The following is a 27,184-nucleotide window of genomic DNA, read 5'->3' on the forward strand; positions in this document are numbered from 1 at the left end:
ACTTACTATCTGCAACTTTGTGAGCTTCCCAATATCTGGCGGCAGGATTTCAAAATCGTTGTCACTTAGATAGAGTGCACGCAGGGTGGCTGCAAATTAAATAGCAATATATAAAGAGGGTGGCATATAACCCAACCATTTGAGGTCTAATCAATAAAAGGGAGTCAGGTTTGATTAATAACCCTGACTTGGTGAAAAGCCTTTGACATACCCAGGGCTCACAATAACAGCGAGCAGGTCAAACTTAGATTTACTGGCGTATTGTATTGTTGGTGAGTTCAGGAAAACATCTATATTCAAAAGGACTGGCACAATTAACAATTTCTACAATAGTAGACTCTAGCAGGTTCTGGCACATAGTCTCAATGCTCAGCTGTCAGAATAGTCACTACTCCTTATTACCCTGAGTCTTATTTATTACATAAATTTGCATCCTAAACAAACATAAAAAAAAAAAAAAAAATCATCTGAGTTTTCTGGACAAATATACATCTATGTTAAGCTCTAGAGAAAGCACAGCCTAACACTGGGAACGAGATCTTAAAAGAGAGTAATCCAGAAGACATAAATTGTAAAATCTGTAATTTCCACATTTAGTCTCTAAAAAATTCACAAAAAAAAGAGAGATGATGCAGCACAACCATGTAGCTGGCTGTTATTGAATGAGCATGCATGACAGTTTAAGAAGAAAAGAAAAAAAAAAAAAAAGAAAAATTAAAACAGAGACTCACAAAGCCTGTTGGGTGTAGCGGGAAGGTGGTCAGGTCAGCAAAACTTCTCCTTCTTACCACAGAGGAGATCCTATTTCTTTTACACAGTTTACTCCTCATCCTCTTTTTGTTATATGTGACCGTTTTGAATAATGCTGACTTAAAAATTTCCCTCTGTCAGGTTACAATCACAGAACCTCTCTCACACTGCAGCCGTCCTTCCTCTCCCCTGGCCTGTCACTTGGGCTGCCAAATGCACTGATCCTGCAGCCACTTCAGCATCATTCACTGAAAAGAGGTAGCAGAATCACTGAAATCCAGAAACTGCAAAAATTCAAGTTGCTTAGGCAACCATAATGCAGCCCTTTTGCACATATGCAGTACAATGCCTTTATTTTAACTCTGAGTATGTATTTTTAACATGTGCAAAGGTCAGCTTAGCTCTACCCTTCCTGTGCCAAGCTTTGTAACCTTCGCATACGTTTTAACACACCAGACACTTCAACATCAACACATTGTTAAAGCCATTCCAGTAATGAAGCATAAGGAACACAATTATTTCCAGTCAACACACAGCAGTTGCCTTACAAAAGAATTTACTTTCCCTGGAGGTTTGCAAGGTTCCATGAGGTTTTAAGTTTAGCTGAGTGTGGGATTCAAGGAAATATTACTCAGAAGGAAACTAATATACCATTACTAACCAAGTCTCCTCGTGTTCAATGGTGTCAGATGACTGTATATCAGTGATAAATACTGCTGAGCTATGTAGAAATATTCAAGAGACATTCAAAGGAAAACATAAATATCAGAAAAAATTCTGTCTGAGTTTGGTCTCCATCAAATAAATTTCAACTGCAGAAAGCAAAGCACCATATCATGAAGATTTGTAGAGTTTTCAGAAAAGTTTCTTACTCAGATAGAAGAAGTTTCCTGGTAGAGAATTTTCATTTAAGTTGTTGTAAGTCAAGTCAAGAACCTCCAGCGCTGGTAAAGAGCCAAATCCTCTTGGCAAGGTGTTTAACCTGTTCATGCTGTAGGTGAAAAGGAAAAAACAGAACATGACATTAGTTTTCACTTTGTCTGGTAGGAATAATACAGGCAACAAGAGTTTCATTTCTAAAAAATGTGATCTACACCAAAAATGCCTTTTGTTTTGAAAAGGTCTTGATACTACAAGATACTGAGTAAGCCTTTTGCGACAGAGACCTTCCCCACCTCTTACTCCCATAAATGCTTATGTACTCACAAGGGATCCCATCTGTTATGTCAGTCAACAGCCACATCTGAAACACGAAGCAAAAGGGAGAGCCACGCCACAGTGCTATGCTCAGCCTAAAGCTATAGTCAGCCTAAAGCGTGCCACTGAGCAAGCTGGTCCTTGGTAGGTGACCTACCTGTTAGCTAAACTACAAACTACCCTTTTGCAAAGCATCTTTACCACCTGACGCTCCCCCATACCACATAGTTCTTCACCATGGTACCAAATACGACAAGGAGCACCTTGACTGCACAGTATTCTTGTTCACTGGTAACTGCTACCCAAACCCCTTCTCAAGAACAGCAAATCTGTGTCACTAGATAACTGTTGATGCAAATTAAGCATGAGTTAAATAAGGTGTCAGCCCTCTGATTGATGAGGCTTAGTCTAAATATAGTTCTTTCAGCCAGCCTCAGGGGGTTTAGAACACCCATTCCTACTGGCAAAAGCCAGAAGATGGCAAAAGCTAACAGGAGAAAAAGGGTCCTCTGATAACCTGGAGTAGACAAGCTACAGAAAACTTTTTTCTGACCTCAAAGGTCTTGAACAAGGTGATCCAGATAAACACTAGAGCTGCTGCAATGACAAAGAAAGGCAAGGAGCTGGAGATGATATTCATAGCACCTCACTGTTGGTGTACAAACTAGAGCTCTGCCTGCTTTATCACAGGAATGGAAAAGAACTACCAGCCCATAATTTCTCCTGTCCCTAGTGTATGTACACCAAACATATAGGTTGCCTGTACAGATATCACTTCATTTGTCACTTGGGTTTGAAAGTGGAACAGAGAAAACAGGCATCTTCAGGAAGATGTACAGATAGCTAATATGAAGAACTGGATTTTATTCTTTTGATGGGAAACAATCATGACCTTTCACATTATCTCTAAATATATTCTTAATTTGACTCTCCTTCTGACACAAAAGTGATAAATAGATATAGCCATGATTGAAGTCAAGAGAAGATAGAATGTGAATGTATGGAGTGTGATGTAATGCTAAAAACTATGAAAACTCAAAGTATAGTATTATCAAAGTTTGGTACTCAAAGATAATGACTTTTCACTCTAGTCTCTAGGGCCTTCCCACCTCACACAATGTTTGTCAAACACTGTGCAAGACATCTCCAGGGCACTCACTAAGCCTACCTTCTAAAAGCCCTTGACACATGGAATTAAACACAAGAACAGCTGCACCTCTGGACTAAGCATGATGACTGGACCTACATTTCTTTTACAGACTCTCAGATACTAATAATCCTTTTTCTCTTCCACTTTTGCATAAACCAGCCCCACCAGAACATGAAGTGTTAGAGATCAGCTCTCTGTAGCTAAATTCTGAATTAAATCTTGTTCCTCCTCATCCCCAATGAAAAGCCCTACACCTATAGTACTACTGCTGCAGCAGTAGCTATTAAAATACAGAAAGACATTCTCCACTATTGCTACTGCAGACTTGTCACTGCTTTTAGAACTGTTCTTTGTATCAAAGAGGTCTCAAGAAAGCAGCTCCTTTTTCACCGGTAAGAAGAGTAAATGCCCCCATGGCCTTCCCTTTTGTAAGCAAGGAACAGGCAAAGAAAACGTTCTCCCTGCCGACAACAGACAGAACGTATCTATTCTTTGGCATGGAAAGAAATCCAGGTGAAAGTCCCTGACCAGCGCAAGTTCAAACACTGAGCTTGTGCCACAGAAACTGTGCCACACCTGCCTTCCAATTTTATTTTTTTTTTAAAGCTTTCAGTGCTCCCACCCCACTCCTTGATCCTTCTGCACCAAAATACTCCCCCAAATCATCTGTGCTCTTATTCAAGCTCTCCCTGTCACCCAGAGGGTTGTTTTAATGCCCAGTGTGTACACATGGCCCGCAGATGAGGAGAGGGTTTCTGGCCACTACCCGAAAGCCCCAAACTACCAGAGCAGAGCAGTTTCCCTTTCCCTGATCCAGAACTCATTTTTGCAGAACTAAACCTGTGTCTGGAAGGATATGGGTAAGGAGGGGATTAAGAAGGGCATATAATCTGAAGAATCTTGGACCACATAACACATGAAGGAGGCAACTGTGGTTCCAGACCTGTCTGTTGGTGTTAACACCAAGGGACCCTTCATACTACATTAATACAAAAAAGGTAGTGAAGACCAGTACTTGATCTACACAAACACTTGTCACTGCTTCAATCCATGGAAAGATCCCAACTTCTTACTTTATCCAGAGCAGCATTTCCATGTGCCATTTCAAAACATGGATTTTAACTCCCAAGGCATATAGAATGCTGCTTTTCAGAGCAAATATTAACCCTCAGGTTCAAACAGATATTAGGGTGTGCTAAAGATCTGAAGTGACTAAGACTAGAGAGACAGATCATCATGAAAACATTTATTGGCATTCCAACAGTTCAGGATGCAATTCAATTATCAGCACTTTACAAATGTCTCCAAAGCAGGATACACAGAGCCTAGCCAAAATAATTTGATATTTAAAATAATAATAAAAAAAGATCTCTGATTAAAGTGTTCAGAAGTTTGAATTTATAAAATATAAGTATGCTTTCCATGAGAAGCCTATAAAGCTAAAGCTTGCCCCCACTAGTAGTTGCCCCCTAAGTAGTTACACTTTAATGTGTCCGGTTAGTTTTGAGAAGGTTCTGTGGCTCACATTTATTTTCTTAATAATTCACAAAAGCCTTTTGCAACTGTAGTGATTATAAAGTATCAGCACCTCTACTGGAATATATCTGAACACTTAATAGGAATGCCTCTGGCTCAAATTCAGTCAATAATAGCTCTTTAAATTAAATGCACACTACATTTTAAGATTTGCTGCTTCTTCTACAGGTTTAATAGAAACTAAAATTTCTTTCACCCCAAATTTAGGACTTTGTAATTAAGGCCCTACATTAACATGGAAAGATTAGCATTTGGTTTCAGGGCAGGGGAGTGGTTTCTTGTTTAGTGGTGGGATTTTTGTGGTTTTGTTTGTTTGTGGGTTTTTAATTTATTTTTAATTATATTTTAAAAACAGAACAGAAAATAAGAGCCTGGCTCTTGCACAGCAACCATAGCATTAAGAGACATTTGCCAGGGAAGTAAAATTCAATAATTGTTAACTTTAACTTCAGTATTAGATGAATGTGAGTTGCTGTTGCCCTTAAATGGTTATCAGTATACCAGAGTAAGTGCTTGATCACTTTCGAGTATCTGACTATACAGGACACTATCTAAACACTCTGAAGCCATAATTGCCAAATTATGCTCACAAACACTTTCTTTTAGAAATTTTAATAGCAAAAAATAAGTTGTTTCAGGTTCAGTTGTGACAACGTTTGACAGTACCTCTAGTACAGTGAATTTTTGCATTAAGATACGCACCCAAGATTCAGGTGTTTGAGCTTCTGAAGGCTGCTAATCTGTGTAGGCAGCTCCTCAATCTGGTTGTTGAAAAAGTTGAGCACTTCAATGTTTCTCAGGTCTGCGATGTTCGCTGGCACAGCTGTGGGAAAGTTTTCACAGTGAGAATTAGAACAAGCTACTGAGACTACAGATGCTCCGCTAGCACCTGCCTTTTGCTCTGTTTGTACAGCGGCTGACAGCAGGAACAGCATCTAATAGCAACTGCAATAAAAGAGAAGTTTATATCAAAAAAGCCTCTTATCTGGAATCTGTTCTCATGGCTGAGAGCAGGCACATTGTGCTCTCAAAAAAATTAATACCAGTATTGTAAGGTGTTTTGAATGGCAAATACCATTGCAGGAGAGAGACAAGGACAACAAGTACTCTTAGAATAACAAAGAGAAGCAGATCATCCTTCTAGTTCATGTAGCACGCACAGGTCTCAAAAGAGCAGAGCCTAAGGGACTCAGATCATTTCATTATTTGAGTTGAAGAAACAAACGATACCAAGTAGGTACACCAAGACAACAGTTTTATTAAAGGTCTTTAACAGTAAACGTGAGATAAAAATTCATTTTTAGCAATGGCTCATTCTCCACACTGCTTAAATAATTTAGTTCTTGTCCATTTCAGATACAAGAAAAGAAATGTACAAAAAATTAATTTCAGATGAACTGTTTAGACAAGACCATTTTCAGTTACCTCCCGTGAGTGAATCACTAGCTGATCAATACACATACATAGCTACAATGGATTACCAACAAATCGATATCTCGTTATTACCTAGAAACATTAAAAATAGGGCAGAAGCACAATATGAGTACCCGTGTAAATAAAGTTAAAAAACTATTCAGATTTGCAATCTTTCCCCCTTATACTTAGTGAGATTTAAGCAGACAGCTGAGGTTTACAAAAAAGGAGGTTGGCAAATCACCTGCACTAAAGCTTGCACCTGTGTTCAATATTCACCTTGGTTCAGTCTCAACTTTGCCTGCATCAGGAACTCACGGAGTGCATATCTAAATAATTAGAAGTTTTTATGAGGCCATGATTTTCTTTTATTTGTTGGCATGAGGCACTCTCAGTCTTAAAATGGCGTCAATAATGTTTACAAAGCAGAACATAATCTAGTAAATGTGACAATACTATAATAAGTCTAATTACACTGTGAACAATAATAGGATCCCTAACAAAGACTCTAATTACACTACATAAATATTACTGTTGAGGGTCATATTCATTGCAGGAGATTTTTAGCAGAGTTTTTTTTATAACGTCGTTAAGGCGAATCTGAACATTTTAAAGCCCTCCCTTTGCACTATTTTCCAACTGGTCCATGCGTATCTGTCACTCAATAATAGCAAGAATTATGTGCCTTTGGAAAGTAAGGGGTAATGTACTACTACTGTTGTTTTAAATTATTCCCTAACAGAAGGTAACTGAGGGTTTTAATTGACATAATTCAGCTGTTTCCAGACTCAATATTTCACCAGAACAGTAATTACCAGTATTTAAATGTTTTCCTTTCAGAACTTAGACTTTATAATCTGACTTTGATGAGATGCAATGGATTGGCAAACCATGTTTCTGCTCTTCTCAAACAGGTACTATGTTTATGCAAGACTAGGAATCAGAAGTACTAGCAAAGACAAGTTTTTGTTTAGTCAATGCCTAAGCAGAGACCAAAACCAATTCTCTTGAAGTTACACTGTTGATGCAATTAATAAAAATTTGGTATGAAGGTTTTGGCCTTTTTGACAGCATAAGAGATTACGCTCTCCTAGAAAAAAAACAGTGCAACTTAACACCACAAGTTATGCTAAATGTAACATAGAGCTCTGTTGTGAGAACACGGAAACAGGAGCCTGACGTTCAGAATTACCAAACCTACGGTCACCTTGGCTGCCTATGTGCCGGTTCTGCATTTCAAGGTGAGCGCCACCATGAGATGATAAAGAAACCAAGGAGCTGTTATCCAAGATACTGAAAATTCTAAAAGCCGACTGACAAAGTGCAGCTTACACCAAGGACAATCCCACCACTACAAGGACAGGAAGCCATGTGAACCTTTCTTGACTCCGCTGTGGGCCCAGGCCACAACAGTCAACTGGTTAGTGTCACCCTCACAGGAAAACCAGCAACACCTTACACGTTTCAGCTGAATTGGTGTTGGTTAATGGGCACCTCACATTTAGTCAGTCTTAGTCACAGTGGATTGAGTTACCTAATGACCTCCTGCATCATGGAGTAGGGACAAAGCTGTTCTGCATCTGTGAACAGACCGTCAGGTGGGAACAAGTACCCAAGTTGAGAGAGTCCAAACAATAAGTGACAAAGCAAAAAGCCAGACCCAGTTACCTTGAAGTAGTGACACTAATTTAGTGGACATGTCCTTCCAAATACCTGTCCAAACCAGCTTGATCTTCCCTTAAGAAAAAATGAATTCTTAAGCTTGTACCTCACTTCTGACTTAAGCTAAGAGACTGTGGAGAGAGGAAGAGTCATTTCAATGAAGCAGGTAAACAATATTTAAGTCTTCATTAAAAAACCAAAACATTCAATATCACACCTCTATGAAATAACCCGTAAAAAGATGACACCCAGGCACATCAAGATAGAAAAATGGCTTCCAGAGATTAGTTCATAAAGACTACACTTGCACTGATGATCACAGCATCAAAAAGATGTTTTAGTGAGGTACTACACTGTTGAGGAGTCAGAAATTCTACCTGCTCATCCCACTTGCAAACATGGGAAAAACTCAACTTCCACTGACTAGTTTCTCAGGTTTCTAATTTGGTTTTCTTTAGGCAGGCTATGGGTGTAAGTGTCCCCAGTGAACAACAAGAGCTGAGTCCTTGCACACTGTCCACTAGGTTTCTGATATATCTGTATAACTCCCACATATTGTATTTCATGTTGGGAATCACACTTAGGATACTTTATATCACTATTTTCTTCAAGATATACTAAAAGCTGCATGGGAAAGCAGGTTTAGATGAGAAAAAGGCTAAAAATTTAGCAGAGGATTTGGATGAAATTACTTTGTGAGTCAGCCTGTTAAATCAACATAAAAAGCCTCAATACAAAATTGTATTTTTTGGTTTGGATGGAGAGGTTGAAGGTATTTCATGAGAAGGATAAACAGAAGAGCAGCTTGAGACCAGGCCTGTAGTAGGGAAGAGAGGACTTTTTCCTGTAATAGCTTATTTTTTGGCTCAACAACTCAGATTCATTTTAATACAAATGAATGAATGATCTCTTGGATTAAAAGAAAAGCAGAAACCTCAAATTAACTGCTGTACTGGTCTTGTGGCTAAACCGCACAGGTTCAGTACCTTCAGGTCTAAAGATCAGCAGTGGCCAAGCAAGGGTGAACAGGCATGTAATGTTATTTGTTCTGAACTTTACATAACAAAGAGCATCCCAACTACCATCCCACTGCTATGTTGCAAAATTCTTCCCAGATATATAGCAGACTGCCAAGTACCAAGAAATTCATGTTCTGGCAATACCAAATTCCACTCGAGTCACCTTCTCATGATGAGCTGTGAGAGTGAACTGTCAGCATCCTGGTTCCATTCACCCACATATTTACAGTACGATCCACAGTGTCTTAACAACTCTTCTAGGACCATCTGCTGCCCAGTGTCATTAACAACTAAACTCCCCCTCAGCAAATGCTAGTAAAATTTGGCAGCCCAGTGCCTTTGCGTTCTCCTGTGAAGCTTCAGTCACATCATGAAGCCCCATTCATATTAAGCCTCACTTCACAAGGCCAGGAAGAGCTTCCTTTCCCTTGTTCAATATTGGGAATCGCACACAGTGACTCACTATGACAGCTGCAGACTTCACCTTGATTTCAAGAGCTTGGCTGAGAATGAAAGAGAGGACCTACAGGCTGCACACCAAGAGTAAGAAGCCTTTGGTTATGCTTCTGGAAAGAGGGACTAGCAACTTGTTATACTTCAAAGCTTTTAAAAACAAATAGGCTCTTTTTTCCCCCTGAAGTTAGTGGAAATTCCTTAGGAACTAAAATATATCCTCATCAGAGCAGCCTTTTACTCAAGGCAAGTTAATACATTTTATTCCTACATAAGCAGCAGCTGTTCAGAAGTTCTGATATGCTTTCCCAAACATACCTAAAAGGATTAAACACTACTATTCAATGTCTATATATAACTCCACACCTAAGTATCCTGGATGTGGAACGTAGTTCTCTCTCCACATCAAGAACCAGAAGCCAACACCAGACATTTGTCTTTACTAGAGGTCTGATGTTGCCCTCTGTTGGAAGAGAAATACTGGGTTAGATAGACTTTTTAGCTGAGACAACTATTGTGCAGAGAAACATGCTAAGAACATTAGAATCAATTAAAGCAGCTTGGAGTTACACGTGTGTCAGGTGCAACCCTTTCTGATAGATAAAGCACGAAAGCAAGTGTTTGTCAGACCACTGCTTAGCACTGACACCTCGATCCAGCTTCTCTTGTACACACAGCCTCTGACAAAGGAGAAGGAACACAGAAAATGGAAAAGGAGAAAAGGAGGTGCATTTTTTTTCCTCCAGTTCCACTCTGCCACTCTTCCATCTCTGACGTAGATCTCAAAAGAATTCTGCTTGTGGTGGCGCTGAAAATACACAAGCTTTCTGATAAATCTGTTTCTGCAAATTGCCTTCACAATTATTTCAATTAAACTTTCTCTGAAGCACTGGAAAACAACAGGAATCCTCACATTGTTAGAAGTAAACAAACTCAGGCATTGCAAGATTCAGTCTCGATTTGCTTTTCAATTAAAAGATGAAATCTAGTCTGTTTTTGTATTTAGTAGTCACTCACATTATATCAAACATTTCTGAAGATACTCTTAATAAAAGAGACCCATATGAAAATTTCCTTTACAAGTTAAAATTAAAACATTTTAGATAAGGAAGCTCAGATGAAAAGCACAACAAGAGTCAATAAACCATCCAACTGGACAAGTGAAATTATTGAGTAAAAATGTAAGTCTCCATGACAGGAACACATGATATGTAAACAGAGTTAAACATTTAAATTCAAGTATACCTTAACACTGAATGTTCAAAACAAATATAGTTTCACTGCTGCACAGAAAACAGTATCTATAACACCTGCCTGTTCATAAAACTGTCTGAAATTAAGCTTATGCTCTCCTCAATAAATATGATCCAAAGGCTACAGAAAACCTGACGTTGAATTCAATGGGTTTTGAATCAGACACCAAGTTAAATAAGTATTTTAATTATTTAAAACACAATTAGGTTTTTTGGCATTCACTTCTTTAAAAACTTTAAGCTGCAAAAGCCTTGTTTTTCCAGAATGTTTCTTTAGCCAAGGAAGTAATTTTGCAGTACCTAGGAACACGACATTCGGTAGTACTACAAACATTTACAGGTTCAAAGGGAATATTTATCCAGAAGAGCTATTAAAATAGCACTACTTGTCAGAAAAGAGATTTGTAAGACCACGCCAGTTTCTCATCAAACTGTTCCACTCAAAAGCTGGTCAAATGCCATACAGAATAAAAAGAACCAAACACAGGCCTTGCAGAGTGCTATCAGCCCACTGTCGAGCCCAAGTAAGGTTTTCTTGCCAAGAGTAAGAACCTACTTCTTAAGCCTAAAGTAAAAGCTGTGGGCTATATAACATCACAAACCCAGTTCTGCAGACTATTGCTAATCCAGTTAGCGTCAACAGGAACTTTTCATGAGTAAGGATCCCTTAGAGTAAAGGTCACAAAGACATGAAATGTTACTCACATTTTATGGAGGTGGAAGAATTTAGAATACTAAATATATAATGCATTCTGTGCATCCAATATAACGGTACTCGTAGAGCTGGAGTCATGTTTAGATTAATTTGACAAGAGTTCCGTTACACTGAGAGGGAAGCAATCAGCTTCACCAAAATGGAAGAGGAATTAGCAGAGGGAGAACACAACAGTTTTTGTTTTAAATATTCATAGGCATGCTGATATCATACTTGGCAGTTAACTGGAGAGAATCCTGATCCCAAGTAAAGCATACAGAACTTAATTTACACATTATGTAGTTCAAGTTTCCCCTTTTGCTCTCCCTCCACCCTCTTCCAAAGATGGATACTAACCTTCCTTACACTGAAAACATTAAAAACAAACTTGTCTCCTTAATCTTCAGCTCTTTCCAGAAACCAGCAGAGTTCTCTTTTGCAATTAGCCACAGAAGCATTGCAGTTATGGAAATGTTCTTATGATCATGTTTAAATTATACTATAGCTCACTGATATGCTGCTGTGCTAACAAAGCAATTTATCAATAAACAGTTTTAATTTAGAAACCAGAGTCTAAGGAGAGGTGCTGTGAACACAAGAAAGGCTGAGGAGACTGGGAATCAAGTCACATCTAGTGAAGGCAAAGGACAAAATTTGTTATCCTCTGCGAAGAAACTTTAAGATGCACTTCAGAGTTTGCAGGGCAACACTAGAAACCAGGGGCTGAGGTCAGGAAGGGATTGCTATGTTGAAAATAAACTACCAAATAGCAAAGAACTGAAACCGCACCAACATAGCTCACAAAAATCCGACATTTGTTAGCTTTTTTACAGCAGCAAAGAACAGTACTGTTCAAGTGAGGATAGGTAAAAAATGTGAATATAAACATACTCCTTCCTTTCTACATAAAATTTTGAAGAAAACACAGTATTAGCCAAGCTTTTTGAATTACTGTGACATGGAAGTACTGTAGTGGACCACAGCATCTTCGGCTTCAATAACTCTTTTGTGAGGAGTGCACAGTTGAGCCAAGATGCTTCTGCAGGACTAAAGAACTTTAGCTGATAGTGTTAAATTGAGATTTATTATTAGGCTTCCATCAAATGCAATTCCAAATGGTCTCGCTAAATCTCAGTGAGTCTCTTTCAGGTGTTTAAGCATGGTATTTTCAGACTTTCACACTACTGCACAGTAGTTGGCTTTAGTGAAAGCAAACCAGCTGAAATGCAGCATCACCTCACCCTCCCTCAATATTTTCTTCAATCTATTTAACATGCTTTCTGCAGTTTATTAGGGGATCTAACCAAAGATGTCCTGAACACCAGCTCTTGAACAGATACTAAAGGTTACCCATCACAGGTCACAGTCACTTCAGCCTCTTACTTGGGAACATCCATCAACTCGTGTGCTTAGCAGTGCGTGTGTACAAACCCCGCTTTCACTGCGAGAGTATCTAACAAATAGTGTATAATTTCAGTCTGCTTCATTGGACAGTAGTCGTAGTTTACGCTTTTTGTACCAATGAATTGTTTCTAAGAATTCCTGTGGGACTGTTTTTCACTGCTCCCTGGACCAGCTGCCTGCCCCCTCCAGCACCAGCGACCCTCAGGCTGATGCTGTCTACCAGAGACAAGCCCCTCTGAACACACACAGCAAGAGACAGCAGGACAACAGCTCACTGCTCAAAAGCCAAGTCAGCACAAGTATTTATAAACCATGTACTTGTTCCAGCCCCCAGAGCTGGAAATGAGTTAAACTCTCTCCTGGTTTGGGCTCCCCGTACCACAAAGCAGTACTTAAAGTTGTTTATCTGGGTCTGCATGGTACTGAGTCCTACCCGCACCACTACGTCAGCCAGTCCAGGCTTCAGCTGGCTGTACATTTCATTTCCAGCTACAGCACATGTTCCTCCTACACAAAACATGTTACCTCTAATTGCCCATCCTCGATAAAGATCAGGAAACTCACCCTAAGGGTGATTTCCCTGTACAGGATTTTTGACACAGAGGCCAGTGGAAAGAGTTAGAGGCCAAATGGAGGAGTAGGCTGAAGGGAAATGCTGTATCATACTCCACTGCAAACCACCACTCCTGATTACTAGAGGAACCAGAAGAATATATAGAAAATGAAGTACACAACCAAAACCGAGTAAACAAAACTAACCCATTCTCCCCTCAATCTAAACCAAATCTACCTTCTTACCTCTGTCCTTCAATATTAGCAAGGAAAAAATTACACTCTGTTTGTTAGACAGGAAATTCTTTAAGATGATACAAAATTAAGCTCTAATGAAGTGAGTTCACTCGTGCAACATTCATTAGCTTTGAAATGCCAATTTCAAAATAGTCTCTATCTGGCAAGAGGATTTCGCGCAATTTTATATTACAACCTGTACATGCACATGGAGAAAGATTATTTATATGGGGCTTCCACAAAAAAATATTATCGCTATTTTAAGCCAGTAGGAGATAAGTGAAGACACAAAATTTTGCACCAAAACATGTCAGAAAATACTGAGACGCACAAAAAGGGAGATATGCTTGAAGATACCTTTTAATATGAGAAGAAAACAGCTTCCGAAGAACTATGTTAAAGACAAGTGATTTGTGTCTATTTCTATACTTTGTATGTACACTTACTTAGGATGCAAAACTGACTTTGTTGCCATACAGCACAAACTTTGGCAATTTAATTTATGCATAAATTGGGGTGGATTCAGCAGGCACTCTTTATACCATTACAGCATAAAACTCTTTCCTAAATTATTCTGCTTCATTCTCCCAAAGCTTCTTAAAACCAAAATTTATATTATTTAAAGCTAAAATGCTCTACCATCTGTACTTTCTCAGAACTAAAGGTCTGGGTTTTTTTTTTTAGGGAGGAAAGAAAAAAGAAATCTAACAAGGTATTTAATCTAAACATGTGCACAGAACTCAGATGTCACAGATTTAGTAAGGCATATATACAGGGATCTCCTTTTCCCTCCTTCTCATGTCCCCCATGCACTCCATTCATAAAGATACTTCCCTTCAGAGATCCCTGCAGAAACAGGAAGTACACACAAACCAAAAATACATAACAAAAATGAAAAACTTACAGTTAATTTAAACCATTACTCCCAAGCACAGAAGAGAGGCCACTGTGTCAAGCAAAAGCCTTATGCTTTGGACACAACCCTGGTTTGACTACACAGATAACTTACTTGTACCCTTCGGGTGTATATTAAGCCAATACACCAGAAGGAAGCAGAGGCAAAGTAGAGGAGAATACAAGATGCAACAAAGAGTAAAGAGTATATGGGCATCTAGTTCCTTCCAGAAGTCAGCAAGTTTGCTATATAAATAACCTGATACCAGGCAAAGCGCAAAGTGTCAGGTAATACCAGTGGGAGACACCATAACACATCTCAGCAGTCTGGAGAAGACAACGCAGCTAGACTGGGAAGAAATTCAGGACAGACAGACACAGTGTTTCTGTCTTTGGACCACCTCCAGTGCAACTAGGCATGGACTACAGCCAGAAAGATGACTTCTAAAGGAGATGGCCTGATGTAACAGTGACATCAAGGGAACTTAGCAGCATATTAAATAAGATCAAGGACACCCTCAAGAGGGCTAGTGGGGATAAAGGGACAAGCATCTGTGCTGGTCACACACAGAGAGCAAAACAATTTGGAAGGAGATGGTAGAGCAAAGAAGCATAAAGCCATGTCAGCAGCTAAAAAAGGAGAAAAGTTTTGAACTGGGTAACTGCTCTGCTGGAAAATGGCAAAAGGCACAAGGGTGATATAGGGTGAGCAGAATGAACGAGACAGCTATTCTGACAGGATCAGAAAGTTAACTCTGAAACAAAATTCAGGTGTGGAAATGGGAACCAAGAGCAAAAAGCTAATGGCTCACCTCACAAAAAGGAAAGGACTAAAGACAAGGAAAGGATTACCCTTGAGGATCAAGGAAGAAGCAGTGGAAAGAACAGAGGACAGCAGGGGACAGCAGCTCAGGAGAAAGAGAGAGGAGGGCAGAGAATATGATATCAGGTAATACAGGGGAGGTTTCCCAAAAAATAATAATAAAAAGAAAAAGAAAAAAAGAAAAAAAAGAAAAAAAAAAAAAAAGAAAAAAAAGTTGTTCCCAATCTCTTGTCGTTCAGATATTTAATAATATTGGGCAAGGAATCAGAGCATGAGAGCAGAAGGACAGAAAAATCATCAGGAGTGAGCTATGAATAGCAGACAACTTTTGAGGACATTTAAAGGCAGCACAAGAATATGGTGAAGCTGGCGAGCACAGGATCACCCGAGGTTAACGAGACTGAGGAAAAAGAGCAAAACTAAGCTGCTGTTCACTGCTACCTACAAGGCAGGCTGAATTGTTACCAGGACTGTATCTTCCCAGGAAAGAAACTGCCAGAGATACCTAAACAGTGACCTCTAACGGACAAATCATATAATTCGGGCATTTCCACTGATGGCAGAAACACTCATGGAGTGACTGGATAATGACACAAGAGCTATCATCTCTGAATAGATTATTCAGATGATTACAGCATCAAATAGTCTATCAGGTAGGTAAGTCAAATAATTGTTACAAACAATCAAAAACTTACAGCATATCCTAAAAATCAGTGAAAATAAAACACGTCAAGTTAACAGTGCAGTTGTGCATACGCTGATGACCAGCACTCATGCCTGTGCCAATGCTGACATCCCTTTGACATCCCAAGCCCACTTCCCAGTCTTGTCGTCCCCTCTGTGCACTCCTGGGCTGGACTACAGTTAACCTGAGCTTCTGAAAGCTCTTCAAGCACACCTCCTGTTCATGATGTAGTACAGGGACTTTCATTAACTTCATCAGCATACCAAGTAAGGATATTAAGCGTGACTATACTAGGCTGCGAAATTTTGTATATGCTAAGTAGCTGGAGAATACCTTGAGTTAGCCCATCTATCTAAAGCCTAGAAGTTTCAGTACCACTTCATAGATCATGCCAAATAGTTCACAAAAGCTGCTCTGCAAGAAAAAGAAGTCAGATAAGGCACAAGCTGCAATATATATCCTCACACACTGTGAGATGCTTCCTCTTAAAAAAGGGCATTTCTCTATTGCTAATTCTGCTCCAATTATTGCTCACTTACAAATCCGGTGGCATAAGAGGACCAAAAGATGAAGCCCATCTACCCTGCTGACTTCAATTTGAGCATGCAAAGGTACTTATTTCCAGCCATTTGGTCTTCTAGTGCAACCAATTTTTTAAAAAAGCTAAACCCTGAAGACAGTGTGATACACAAACCTTATTACCAGCTGGAAAAAAATCCTCGTCATACTCACTCTCTCCCAGAGCTCCAAACCATTCTACTTGAAATTACACAGGGCAAGTCACAGAGTAGAAAAGACAGCCAAGCTTGGCCATGTGCCTTTTGTCTCCCTGACCTGGGCTCCCTGGACATCTTCTGCAGTTTCCAACAACTGTCCTCAGGAACGATTATGAAACCACAAACTCTAGCTAAAGAGGTTTGAACAAAATAGGACAAAGTTCGATTTCAATATGACAAATTCATTAACACAAAAATTCAGAAGCCTGATGACAGTCCAAACCGCTGGAAATTAAGCACACTGTAACACATGACTGGCACAGTCACCCCAGCACCAACCATGGAGCAGAAACACAAGAGGAGGCACATTGGCTGGCCCTGCAAAACATGCAGATCTGCACCAACACCAAAGTTCACTTTCATCCTGCACAGAGACGTTTGAAAGAAGAAGTGGCCGAGATTGCTTCGGACTTTGAGAAAAGTTAGGTACCACTTGAACTTGCGTGGACAGTCCTAAGCAGAAGAGCAGAAAACAATGGAATGGATACCCATAAAAATTACTGTTGCACAGAAGATGCAGAAACAATATTTATGACTGACCAAAATGATCAAGCATGGTTTCTACAGAAGTATGTCCTGTGGCGTCAACACCCCCCCAGCACAGCTACCCCAATTCCCTACCACTATTCATGTCCTATAACAACCCCACTGAGCAGAGGGTGATTGCCACCCATATGTCCCCCAGCTCCCATCAAATCACATGGAACACAGACAACTTAATCACATCTACCCAAATTATTCTATGACACTGAAGTGCAGATATCTGTCATTCGGCCACTGATTTCCAGAGATTTGAGGAACATTTGTCAGGACTTTTATTCCATTTATTTTGATGTTAGCCAATAGGTTCTGACACCTGGGTCAGATCAGACAGCTTATCCAGGGATAACAGCATAAGCACAACTGTCTTTAATTTTGCATCTCACCGGACAGGTGGCTTTAAATCATTAAAAAATTGGGAAAAAATCTCACAGTATAATATATGGAGGCACTGGCCCATACGTCTACATTAAGCTAAGAGAAAATAAAAATACCTACTTTCTCCCTCTGCTTTCAACTAGATTGTCATAGGGGACATCAAAATGGAATCATCCCAGGTTTGTCACTTACGCGGCAACTGGTTCAACAAGACTGCATAATCACACTTATTTAGCTTTCCCTAGAGTTTTGCTTCCAATTTTAAAGCAAAAAAGGTTCTCATCAAGTAGCAAAGGACAAACTCAACTGTTTCAGAAGTTACCTGGAGCAGACACAGCCAGTTCAAGATGCCTCCACTAGCACAGCACGAGACAGCTGAAAAAAAATTCAGCCTAATAATCTCCAGAAAAAAGAAAAATCAATGTGGATTTGGGTACTTCTGATAATGAATTATTTACAGACATGTAAATGCACAAGCACGAGCAGTATGAATGGTGTATTAAAAATATTAACAAAATAAAAATACTCTAAGCAGTATGATGGATTTAATAGAGGGGTCCTCATACCTGCTAACAGAATTTTACTTTTAATAGTTTTCTGTCAAAAATACGAACTATGGTTACACAGAAATATACATATCTAGCTTTTACATGTATTTATTCTTCCAGACAGATATATTTACTCTAAACAGCAGGAAAAAAAAACAAAAAGCAGAACACTCATTTAAATGGCAGAAAACTAGCAGAAGATGCTAATATGACCTTAGTGCAGCATGTCAAGTGTCACTGCCACCAGCTTCCTAGTCATTTTAAGAACAATCTGCTAAGACAATTAATTACACAGCTTAAAAGATTAGGTCAACAGTGTCAAATATCACACTATGAACTTGAGATTTAGCCTTTTAAAAATGTATGCTGTCTATTTAAATGTCTACATCAATCTGGAAAGAATAGTAAGTTTGAGACTTTATGAGTTACTTCTCAAAAGAAGCAGTAGTTTTACTTTCCCATAAAATAAACCCAAACATAGCAATTAGAGAGGCTGACAGAATCCCTGGGCTCAAATAACAGATCTACTTGCAGCCTGCTGATCTAAGGGCTACTTTAGAAGAGAGCAGTGAATAAAAGTTGAGATTTAATATAACACAATTTTAGCACAGTGGCAATCCTTAACCTGCTATTTTGAAAACTAAAGCTGCTTTCAACAAACGGTGTAGTCTGAATTTCTCCTGAAGAGTTTTTTCGACAGAAGTAGACTGCTTGACTTCCATGCCTGAAGCTCACAGTCAGTTGGCCTTGCTCACATGTTTGGTAATTGATATAATGCAGTTGAGTTTGAATTTATTTTCACTTGCTTCAGTCAAATTAATTATCCATCTACTAAAATGCAGACTGCGTCATTTCCAATACAGCTAAAAAAAAACCCAACATTCCAAAGTCCTTACTTAAACATAAGGACTTCGGAGTCACAGCAGGGAATGGATTTTTGGCTGAATTGGTAACAAGAAGGACAGTACATGGCAGACCTGTATTGAAGTTGGAAAGGCATGTTGAACATGGCTGCTGTTTTTAATAAAGTGTTTCATCAGCAAGTACTCTTAGCAGCAACATTGCATTGTGTTAAAAAAAAAATAATAAATCAAGCTAGCAGTATCAGCTTTTCGGTACTGCTCAACTGGCTGTAACCAAGTCCAAAACCAGCAGTATACTTACTTGTAAGCTTGTTGTGACTCAGAACCAGCTGTGTGATATGAGACAACGTAACTGCAAATGAAGAGAAAAAGAAGTTAGTTTATGGACACGGCAACTGAGAGCTTCTGTCCATTTCAGCTAAAAAAAAGAGACAAGTTATTCTCTCCACTCCAGTAACTCCAGATCCGCCTGCACTGCCACAACAAAGGAGAGAAGCCTGAGACTTCAGGCTGTATCCAGCCACTTCTCTGCCCCTTCACCTCACGTTTCTGTGGCTGCAGCGAACACGATGGCGCAGTCAGTGCCGGTGCCTCCCCGCAGAGATCTGTTCCGGGCACACAAACACCCTTCTCATTTCTGTCCTGTGAATCCTTCCTGAGGAAAAACCGATAGGTACCCCGATATTCATCCCAACAGAACACGTGCCACACAAGCAATTACATTTCCACATGTTCCCAATCCACTATCAAGTCACTGCTAGAATTAAGTCCTAGGTACCAAGAACTGCATTTACAACCTCACATCCACGAAGCGCAGTAGCTGAGCACCATCACTGCTGCATGGCAAATGGCCAGGTGACAATATCAAATATTGACTCTAATTAATTGAATGATCTGATTGATCAAAGCCCCTCAGATTCTACCTTACTGCACAAACAAGTGTGGGGCTCAAGACAGATACAGAGACTGACACCACCGCAACACTTCATCCTTTACTTTGTTTTCGCCACCTTCCACCTTCAGCACTGCTGTTGCTTTCCCTAGAAGCTCCATAACCCACAACTGACAACAGTATCTGATCAGAAAAATATGCTAAATGGTCAGAGAAGAAACTCACAACCTTGAAGGAGATCTTAAACATCTTCCCCCTCCTTGTAAAAAGATTGTTGTATTTTATTGGAACTAGAAAAAAAAAGAAGTTATTTTCTTCCCCTACACCTTTTCCTTACTTCCATTGAAGCCTCTTCAAAACAGCCCCAGAACCCACCTGGCTGTCCACCCCAGGCAGTTGGGAGCTCACCCTGTCTGCAGGACAGCTGTAGGGCACAGCTCCCAACCCTCAGCGCTGTCCTTGGGAAATAGCACCAACATCAGCCCAGAGGTGGCCCACCGGGGCCTTGCTGCCCTAGGGGAATGAAGGTGTGCTGGTGAGCATGTGTGAAAACTGGCCATGCTCATCAATGCTGACTAAACTGCATGTTGGGGGAAAGAGCATGGAGACCCTTGAAAGCTCATGGCTTAGCACAGGCAATAAAACCTGTTAGCAGAGTGAAAGCAGTCACTCAGAGGCAGGAACGGACAATTCAGAGTGTAAAAATAAACAAAAAGCATCACCACAGTTCCCTCTGCAATTCAAGGTTGTGGAACAAGGAAAGGCTGGGAGGAGAAAGGAAGAAACAGTGCACCCACCCTAAATTTCTCCTAAGAGATGAGCACTATTTAGTGCTGCCTGCACCACCTCATGAAGCAGAAAAAGCTCAGAGAAAGAAGCCCAGAGAAATTCTGTAAGAGTTCGTAGGAAAAAACAGCACTCAAGGGCAGATAAGAGCAGCAGCCTCCACAAAGAGCTCGAAGCTTTAAAACATAAAAGGCACATCAGCATCTGAACCATAAGCAACCATTTAACACTATTGATTACTTACACATATACCTAAGTACAGGAATGCAATTTAAATGAAAAAAGAAAAAAAAAAAAAGAGAAGATGCTGGAGATAGCTACAAGCTTGTGAACAAATGCCTAGAGTACCCCTTGCACGTTTTTTTCTCTTCTTTTAGATGTAATAGCTGTGACAATAAATAATTAGCATACAAGCAACAAGTCATCTTGATTTCAAGAATGCACCAAATATCCACACTGAAGTTTTAGGGTCAGGCTACTACTGTTAGCCAGGGCAATTTACTTGTAGAGTAACTACAAATTTTCATTATGGTCGCAGTCCCACTATTGTTTCACAACAGAGTGGATCAAGGGAAGAATATTTAAGCTCTTCCCTTTTGGCTGTAATATCAAGCCTTTTGATATACTGCTGCCATGCACTGCAAGTTAGCTTTATATAAAATACTTAGACAACAGGATTTGTCTTTTTTTTTTTTTTTTAGGGAAAAAACAAACAAACAAACAAAACCAATAAACTAAAAAAAACACACACAAAAAAAACACGCCACGCACACCAAACAGGAAGACTCCAGAGACCTTGCTGAACCAAGATAAGACACTGCCTGTCCCATTGGAGGAAGTTAATGCAGAATGAGTATTTCAGTGTTATACAAAATGACTTATGTGTAGCCTGCCCCTACATCTTCTGTGCTTTGGTTATTTTAAGAGTGGACAATTATATCAACACTAACTTTCTGATAAAAAATTCTAGGCATGTTAATTCCTACCCCACAAGCATGTACTTTATGTAAAATATGAATAGCTTACAGATGGAATGATAACAAGAACAAATTAACACTTACAAAGTAAATAGGATTTCATCCAATATTCCTTCCCTGACAACAAGACTAGAGAGCAGCAGATGTCTAAAGTTATTTGGGCAAAACAACTCCTTAATTCATAGCTTCCCGTATCAATCACTTAAAACCACATAAATCAGAGATTAGAGACTCGTCCCTACTCCAAGAACAATTCCATAATTGTTGTCCTATCAATAAATGTCCTAACCATCAGGCTAGGGAAAAGGCACTTCTTGCCCTCCTTGCTGAATCCAACTGTTCACCTTACAGGATGAATGTTAATGCTCTCTACCATTACCTGCCCATATCAGGTGCTTTGTAATTATTTATTTCATAGTATGAAACAAAAAAACACATTGGAACACTTCCGCAGGCAAGGCATTTCTTAAAATTATTCATGTATGGACGCACAAATATAACATAGATGTGCTCACAAATGGTATAACATTTGTTTCAACACATGCCACAATAATAAGAAACGCCTTTGAAGTTTAAAAATCTTTAACGTGATCTTTGCATTAGTATGATGAGCTAAAGCACAGAAAACCTAAAACAGGGAACATTTTTAGTCTCAATTTTTTTTTTTTAACAGAATATCTTTGAAAAGAGTTATCATGTTTCCAAAAACCTCAAAAATTCAGATGCTCTGAAGGCGTGTGGCACAATTCTAGTTTGTACTTTAAGTCATTAGTAGAAAACACAGATGTGCCTGGATTCGAGGAATATTCCAAAAATAGAGCTCAACTTCTAATGACATTAATGAACTCCTGAGTGAGCAGTGGCTCAGGGCCTACTGAACTCTTCTTTGTGAATCTGAACACATTATATACTAGCTGATACCTCCACTCTACTAAACAACAAAAGCAGGAAGAGATGTGGAGGTGGCCAAGCTTCCAGGACTAAGCCAGTTTAAGACAGTTTTGCATACCAAGTGTCTATCTCCATCCAGATAGGAAAAGTATTTCATCTTGATTTGGAAACAGACATTGGTATTTGTCAGAGGCAAGTCTGGTCTGTGTTGTCTCTCCCATAACTGCTGCAGAGGGTGGAAGACAAGGCAAAAGAAAACTCAAGTGGCTGCCCTGTATTGCAGCAAGTTGTTCACCAGACTAGGGAAAGAGTGGCCAGAAGACAATCCTACCCAAGCCAGGGAATATATTCCTCTTTCCCTTTTCCCTCCCCCCATATAACACCAGTTTTCTATGATCACTTGAAACCATGGAAAACAATTTTTTTTGCAATAAGGGTGGCCCAGGCTGCCCAGAAAGGTGGTAGATGCTTCATCCCTGGAGACACTCAAGGCCAGGCTGGATTGGGGTCTGAGCAACCTGATCTAGTTGAAGATGTCCCTGTTCATGGCAGGGTGGTTGGAGTAGATGAGCTTTGAAGGTCCCTTCCAACCCAAACTATTCTATGATTCTATGATTTTTTTTTTTTTTTAAACACATGACAAGAATAGGTCTGCCCTGAAGGAAGAGGATTGGCACACTGGGCAGATGCTACACAGTGCACTGCCTCCACATCCTTGCGTCTGCATTAACTCTGTGTGAATTAAGTTAATAAAGCTTAAATATGAGTCCACTAGCTACTCTGTAGCAAGTACTCAAATATGCCGTGGGACAAAGTTTGGTCCGTTCCTTGAAGGATAACCAAGACTATAGGGAGCACCAAATGTTCCCTCCAGTCATAACCTAATCTGTTGCTTATCTTTGAACATCTACTAGTGGCCCTAATTAAAGATAAGATACTAGAAAAGAACAGTCACCAGGCACAAAACATGACAGTTGTTTTTTAGGAAACATTTTTATTTCATGGAAACAACTAAGTTTCTGAAAAGGCAAGCTTTAACACTGCACTGCATTGGAGAGATAACCAGCCCACCTAGAAGTGAAAGCACCAAGGTCAGACATCCTAGCTTCCCTGCCAGCTCTGAGAGACACAAACATCTAAAACACCCATCCATTCTAGAAAAGATCATCTGTCAAGAGTCAGATGACAGGTTTAGAAAACGCTTAAACAAGTTCAATATATTCTGAAAGCATTATCTAAAATTCATAGGTAATACCTATTCATTTCTTTTTTAAAGGTACATTTAGAGGAAGTTATTCCTTCTCAAGATGGGAAGTGGCAACTATCTTGAAGATTAAAAAAAAAAAAAAAAAAGGACAAAAAAAACCCCAACTTACAATGCCTTCTCTGCCAAAGTGCGGAGTAACTGAAAAAGCAAGAAGGTCTCAATTAACTGAGCAGAAACCAGTCATCATTTGCCCCTCCCTTAACTTTCATCTCAAATTGGAGAAGGCCCCAAAACCCCACACTAAATCAAGTCACACGATGTGCACCGAAGGTGCTCAGACTTCTCTGATGCAATGAAACTAGTGTACCACAAGTCTATACTTCATGTAGGGAGCTCCCAGCCAAACAAGCTTGAGATGCTTAATTAGCAACTTGGTATCAGGGACCACGTGTGGACCAGTGTCCCATACTGTGGTCCCTGACCATGCCTGCACAACAAACCCCAAACAATCCTTGTACAAGAAAAGCTTCATTACCTCTTCTCCCCTGCCTGAAAGATCAAAGCTGGCTAATTAATTACATGTCTTAGCATTGATAATATGCACCAAGTCTACTTAACCAAAAGGACAGTATTCTGTTGCTACTCCATACTCTTAATGTGTTTGTTTATCTGCAAGGGATAAGTATAGTTCAGAGAATGGGTCTGTAGTTAATGTGAACTAAACACTACTTTGCCTCAAACAACTGTTCATCCAACAGAAAAACTGTGAAGCTTTCTATTTAACTTGAGTTCATACTTACGGGCTCTAGAATGTACCCCTCCTGGAATCCCATGCACAATTCAGAAGTGGGAAAGGAATCAGTAAAGGATGTAGACTTAAATACAGAACCTAGTTCTGCAAAACTGCACTTTAGTATTCATCCTTTACTGATGAGACTGAAGATACTTTGGTCTGCTCCTGACTCTGCAGACAATGGTCCGCTGGTAGTGAGCCACAGATTTCCCTGAACTTGTTTCCATCACGTAAGAAGAGTTACATACACTTGCTCCTGATTGCTATTAAGTTTAACACACATGGCAAAGACCTAGACCAGGGTACAGTTAGAGTTTCAAGTACATGGGCTGTTTAAGATTTTGGTTTTTTTCTCATTACATCATGCCTGTAGCTCACTACAGCCAGGCACAATTTTAACTCTCTGCATATTAGCTGTAGCGTAACATCATTTACACTCTTAGCCAAAACAAAAGCAAGACTGAGTTACTTGCCTTGCTCTTCATTTCTGGGTTCTCCAGAGTTGTGACAGAATGTTGTTATCGGTATGTTGCACTTGCTGTAGTTAATTTACAACAAATGCAGCCCACGAATAACAACACACTCTCACAATTCTGAAAGCACTTGTAATACCCAGAGTCTGACATTGCTGTATCTGTAACACGGTATTACCTCGCTCTCCTTCAGAGACCAGCCATGCCTTGCTCCAGGCTAATGCCATCCTAATCCTTCCGAAAACCAGCAGAGACGCTCCGTGGCTGACGTTTTGGTTTGGGAGCTGGGAGGGGCAAGGACGGACAGGAGGCAATGTCTCCTCATCACTCCGGTGCCAGCATGACAGCAGTGAGCGGCGGGGAGCACCCGGGGTTGCAGAGGGGGCAGGGGCACAGGTGATGGGGGCCACGGACGGCAGGCGCAGCTCCCCAGCGCGGTCTCCCCGGTGCGGCGGCGCAGGGGCTCTCCCGAGCGCACTCTCGGCTGGCTCCGGGGCTGGTGGCAGCAGCGAGCAGAGCGAGTCCCCCGCCCACGAATCTCCGCCCGAGCCCCCGATGCCCAAAGCCCCAGGACAGCACCGGACAGAAAAGGCTGGGGCAGCTCCAGCACCACCGAGGCAGCAGCCGGGAGTGGGTCGGCCCGGCCCCTCCGTGCCCAGGCCCGGCTGCGGCCCCGGCTCGTCCGGGACAAATAAGGAAGTTTCCGCGCTCTCCCCGCCCGCCGCCGCCGGTACCTACAGAGGCCGGGCACGTCCAGCATGTTGGAGATGCCGCGGTCACACATGTCCACCTCGGGCTGGTTCTTCTCACGGCTCTCCTCCACGATCTTCTTCAGCGACTTGGACATGGTCTGGGCGGGGCAGAAACGGGCACCGTGAGGCGGGCAGAGCGGTGCGGGGGAAGGCGGCCGGGGCGGCCGCCGGCACAGCGCGGGGCCGGGTCTCACCCTGACGGGACCGAGGACAGCGAGCCCGCCCACTGCGCCCCGCGCCGCCGGGAGGTCCCGTCCCGTCCCGTCCCCCCACGCCCGCCCCAGCCCAGCGGAGCCCTGACCGGGATGCCGGGCGCCCTCCTGCCCCGGTGAGTCGAGAGGGGCCCCCGGGGCGACTCACCACGCGGCGCTGGGACGGGACGGGACGGGAGCGGCGGTCCGGAGGGCGGCTGAGGGCGGCTCCCCGCGGCTGCACGCGCCCGGCCCGCCCCGCCCAGGCACGCCCCATCCCCCCGCCTCCCCGCCCTCGCGCGCAGGCGCGCAGCGGCCCTTTCCCGGGAAGCGGAGGCACCGCCCGCACTGTTCCACCCACGGCTGGGAAGATGTCGGACCAATCAGCACGCCTCTTCCGCTCTGAGCCGCCGCTAACCATTGGCTGGAGGCGCCGGAGGAAGGTTCACTGGCCAATAAGCGCGCCCCGTGGGTGATAACGGGTTTTAGGCCTCAAGCCTCTCAGTGATCCGCTTGCGCGAGTGCGGCTTTGGCGCATGCTTGACGGCAGCGGGGCGGCCCCTGCGGGTGCGCGGGCCGGTGTGCCGGGGAGCGTCGTGCAGCTGCTCGCGAGTGTCGGTTTGGGCAGCACAGGCCAGCGCCGGGCTGGGAGCAGCAGCCCCGAGAGAGGGGCCGCTGAGCGGGCTCCGCCGCGCGGCCGGGTTCGGGCGGGGTGCCGTCTCGAAGGATCCGCCGCCAGTGGGTCAGCCAGCCCTGCTCCCAGCCGGCACCTTGGGAGCGGAGACTCGGCTTCCTCAGTGCCGCTGCGGGGCCGTTTGGCAGCGGGGTCACCCGGGGCCCTGTACCCCGGGGTGAGTGCGAGCTGAGCCCGGTGCCAGCGCTGTCTGCGGAGCACCGCCCGACACCGCCCGGCCGTGCCGCGCTCGGAACGCACAGACCCGAGGGAGCGGGTTGTGGAGGCCGCGGCAGCGCTCTGCGCAGAGCAGCGGTGATCCCGGGTGCGCTGTCCCGCGGGGCGCTCCGGGCAGCGGCGGCCGCCGGGGAGCTGGAACTTGGCACACAGGTGCAGCTCACACCCACCCGGGGGTACAGGCCCCCAGGTGACCCTGCTGCCAAACCACTCGCAGCAGCACTGAGGCGTTCCTCGTGAAGCACCGAGTCGCAGTTGGGTGAGATGGGGTGGGAAAGTAAGTAGCCACGGCACACTGTCCAAGGGCCAGCTCATTCCTTCTTGAAAACTTAAATTTTCAGGTTGTTCCACCAGCAGTCATACTCACGAGTTTCAGCAGATGGCCTAGATCACTGGAGTAACCCCTCTCCCCTCTCTTACTCCCTAGCACCTCTTCCCAGTACATCCAGTTCTTCCATAACCCCTTTGTCTACAAGCATCCCCAG

General features: G+C 42.1%; 1 protein-coding gene across 1 annotated transcript in view; it reads right to left on the reverse strand.

The window, feature by feature from the left end:
• The window catches only part of RSU1 (Ras suppressor protein 1), a 102,310-nt gene extending 76,324 nt beyond the window's left edge, over positions 1–25,986 (reverse strand). The window contains exons 1-6 of the mRNA XM_082045872.1: positions 25,959–25,986; positions 25,585–25,696; positions 19,129–19,179; positions 5,336–5,456; positions 1,623–1,741; positions 7–89 (exon numbers count right to left, since the gene is read on the reverse strand). Of these exons, the coding sequence (XP_081901998.1) occupies positions 7–89; positions 1,623–1,741; positions 5,336–5,456; positions 19,129–19,179; positions 25,585–25,693 (483 nt within the window). The 5' untranslated portion in view covers positions 25,694–25,696; positions 25,959–25,986. The remainder of the gene's footprint in view (positions 1–6; positions 90–1,622; positions 1,742–5,335; positions 5,457–19,128; positions 19,180–25,584; positions 25,697–25,958) is intronic.
• Positions 25,987–27,184: the final 1,198 nt, after the last annotated feature.

Source organism: Streptopelia decaocto, assembly GCF_964273445.1.
Source record: "Streptopelia decaocto genome assembly, chromosome: 2".
NCBI lineage: Eukaryota > Metazoa > Chordata > Aves > Columbiformes > Columbidae > Streptopelia > Streptopelia decaocto.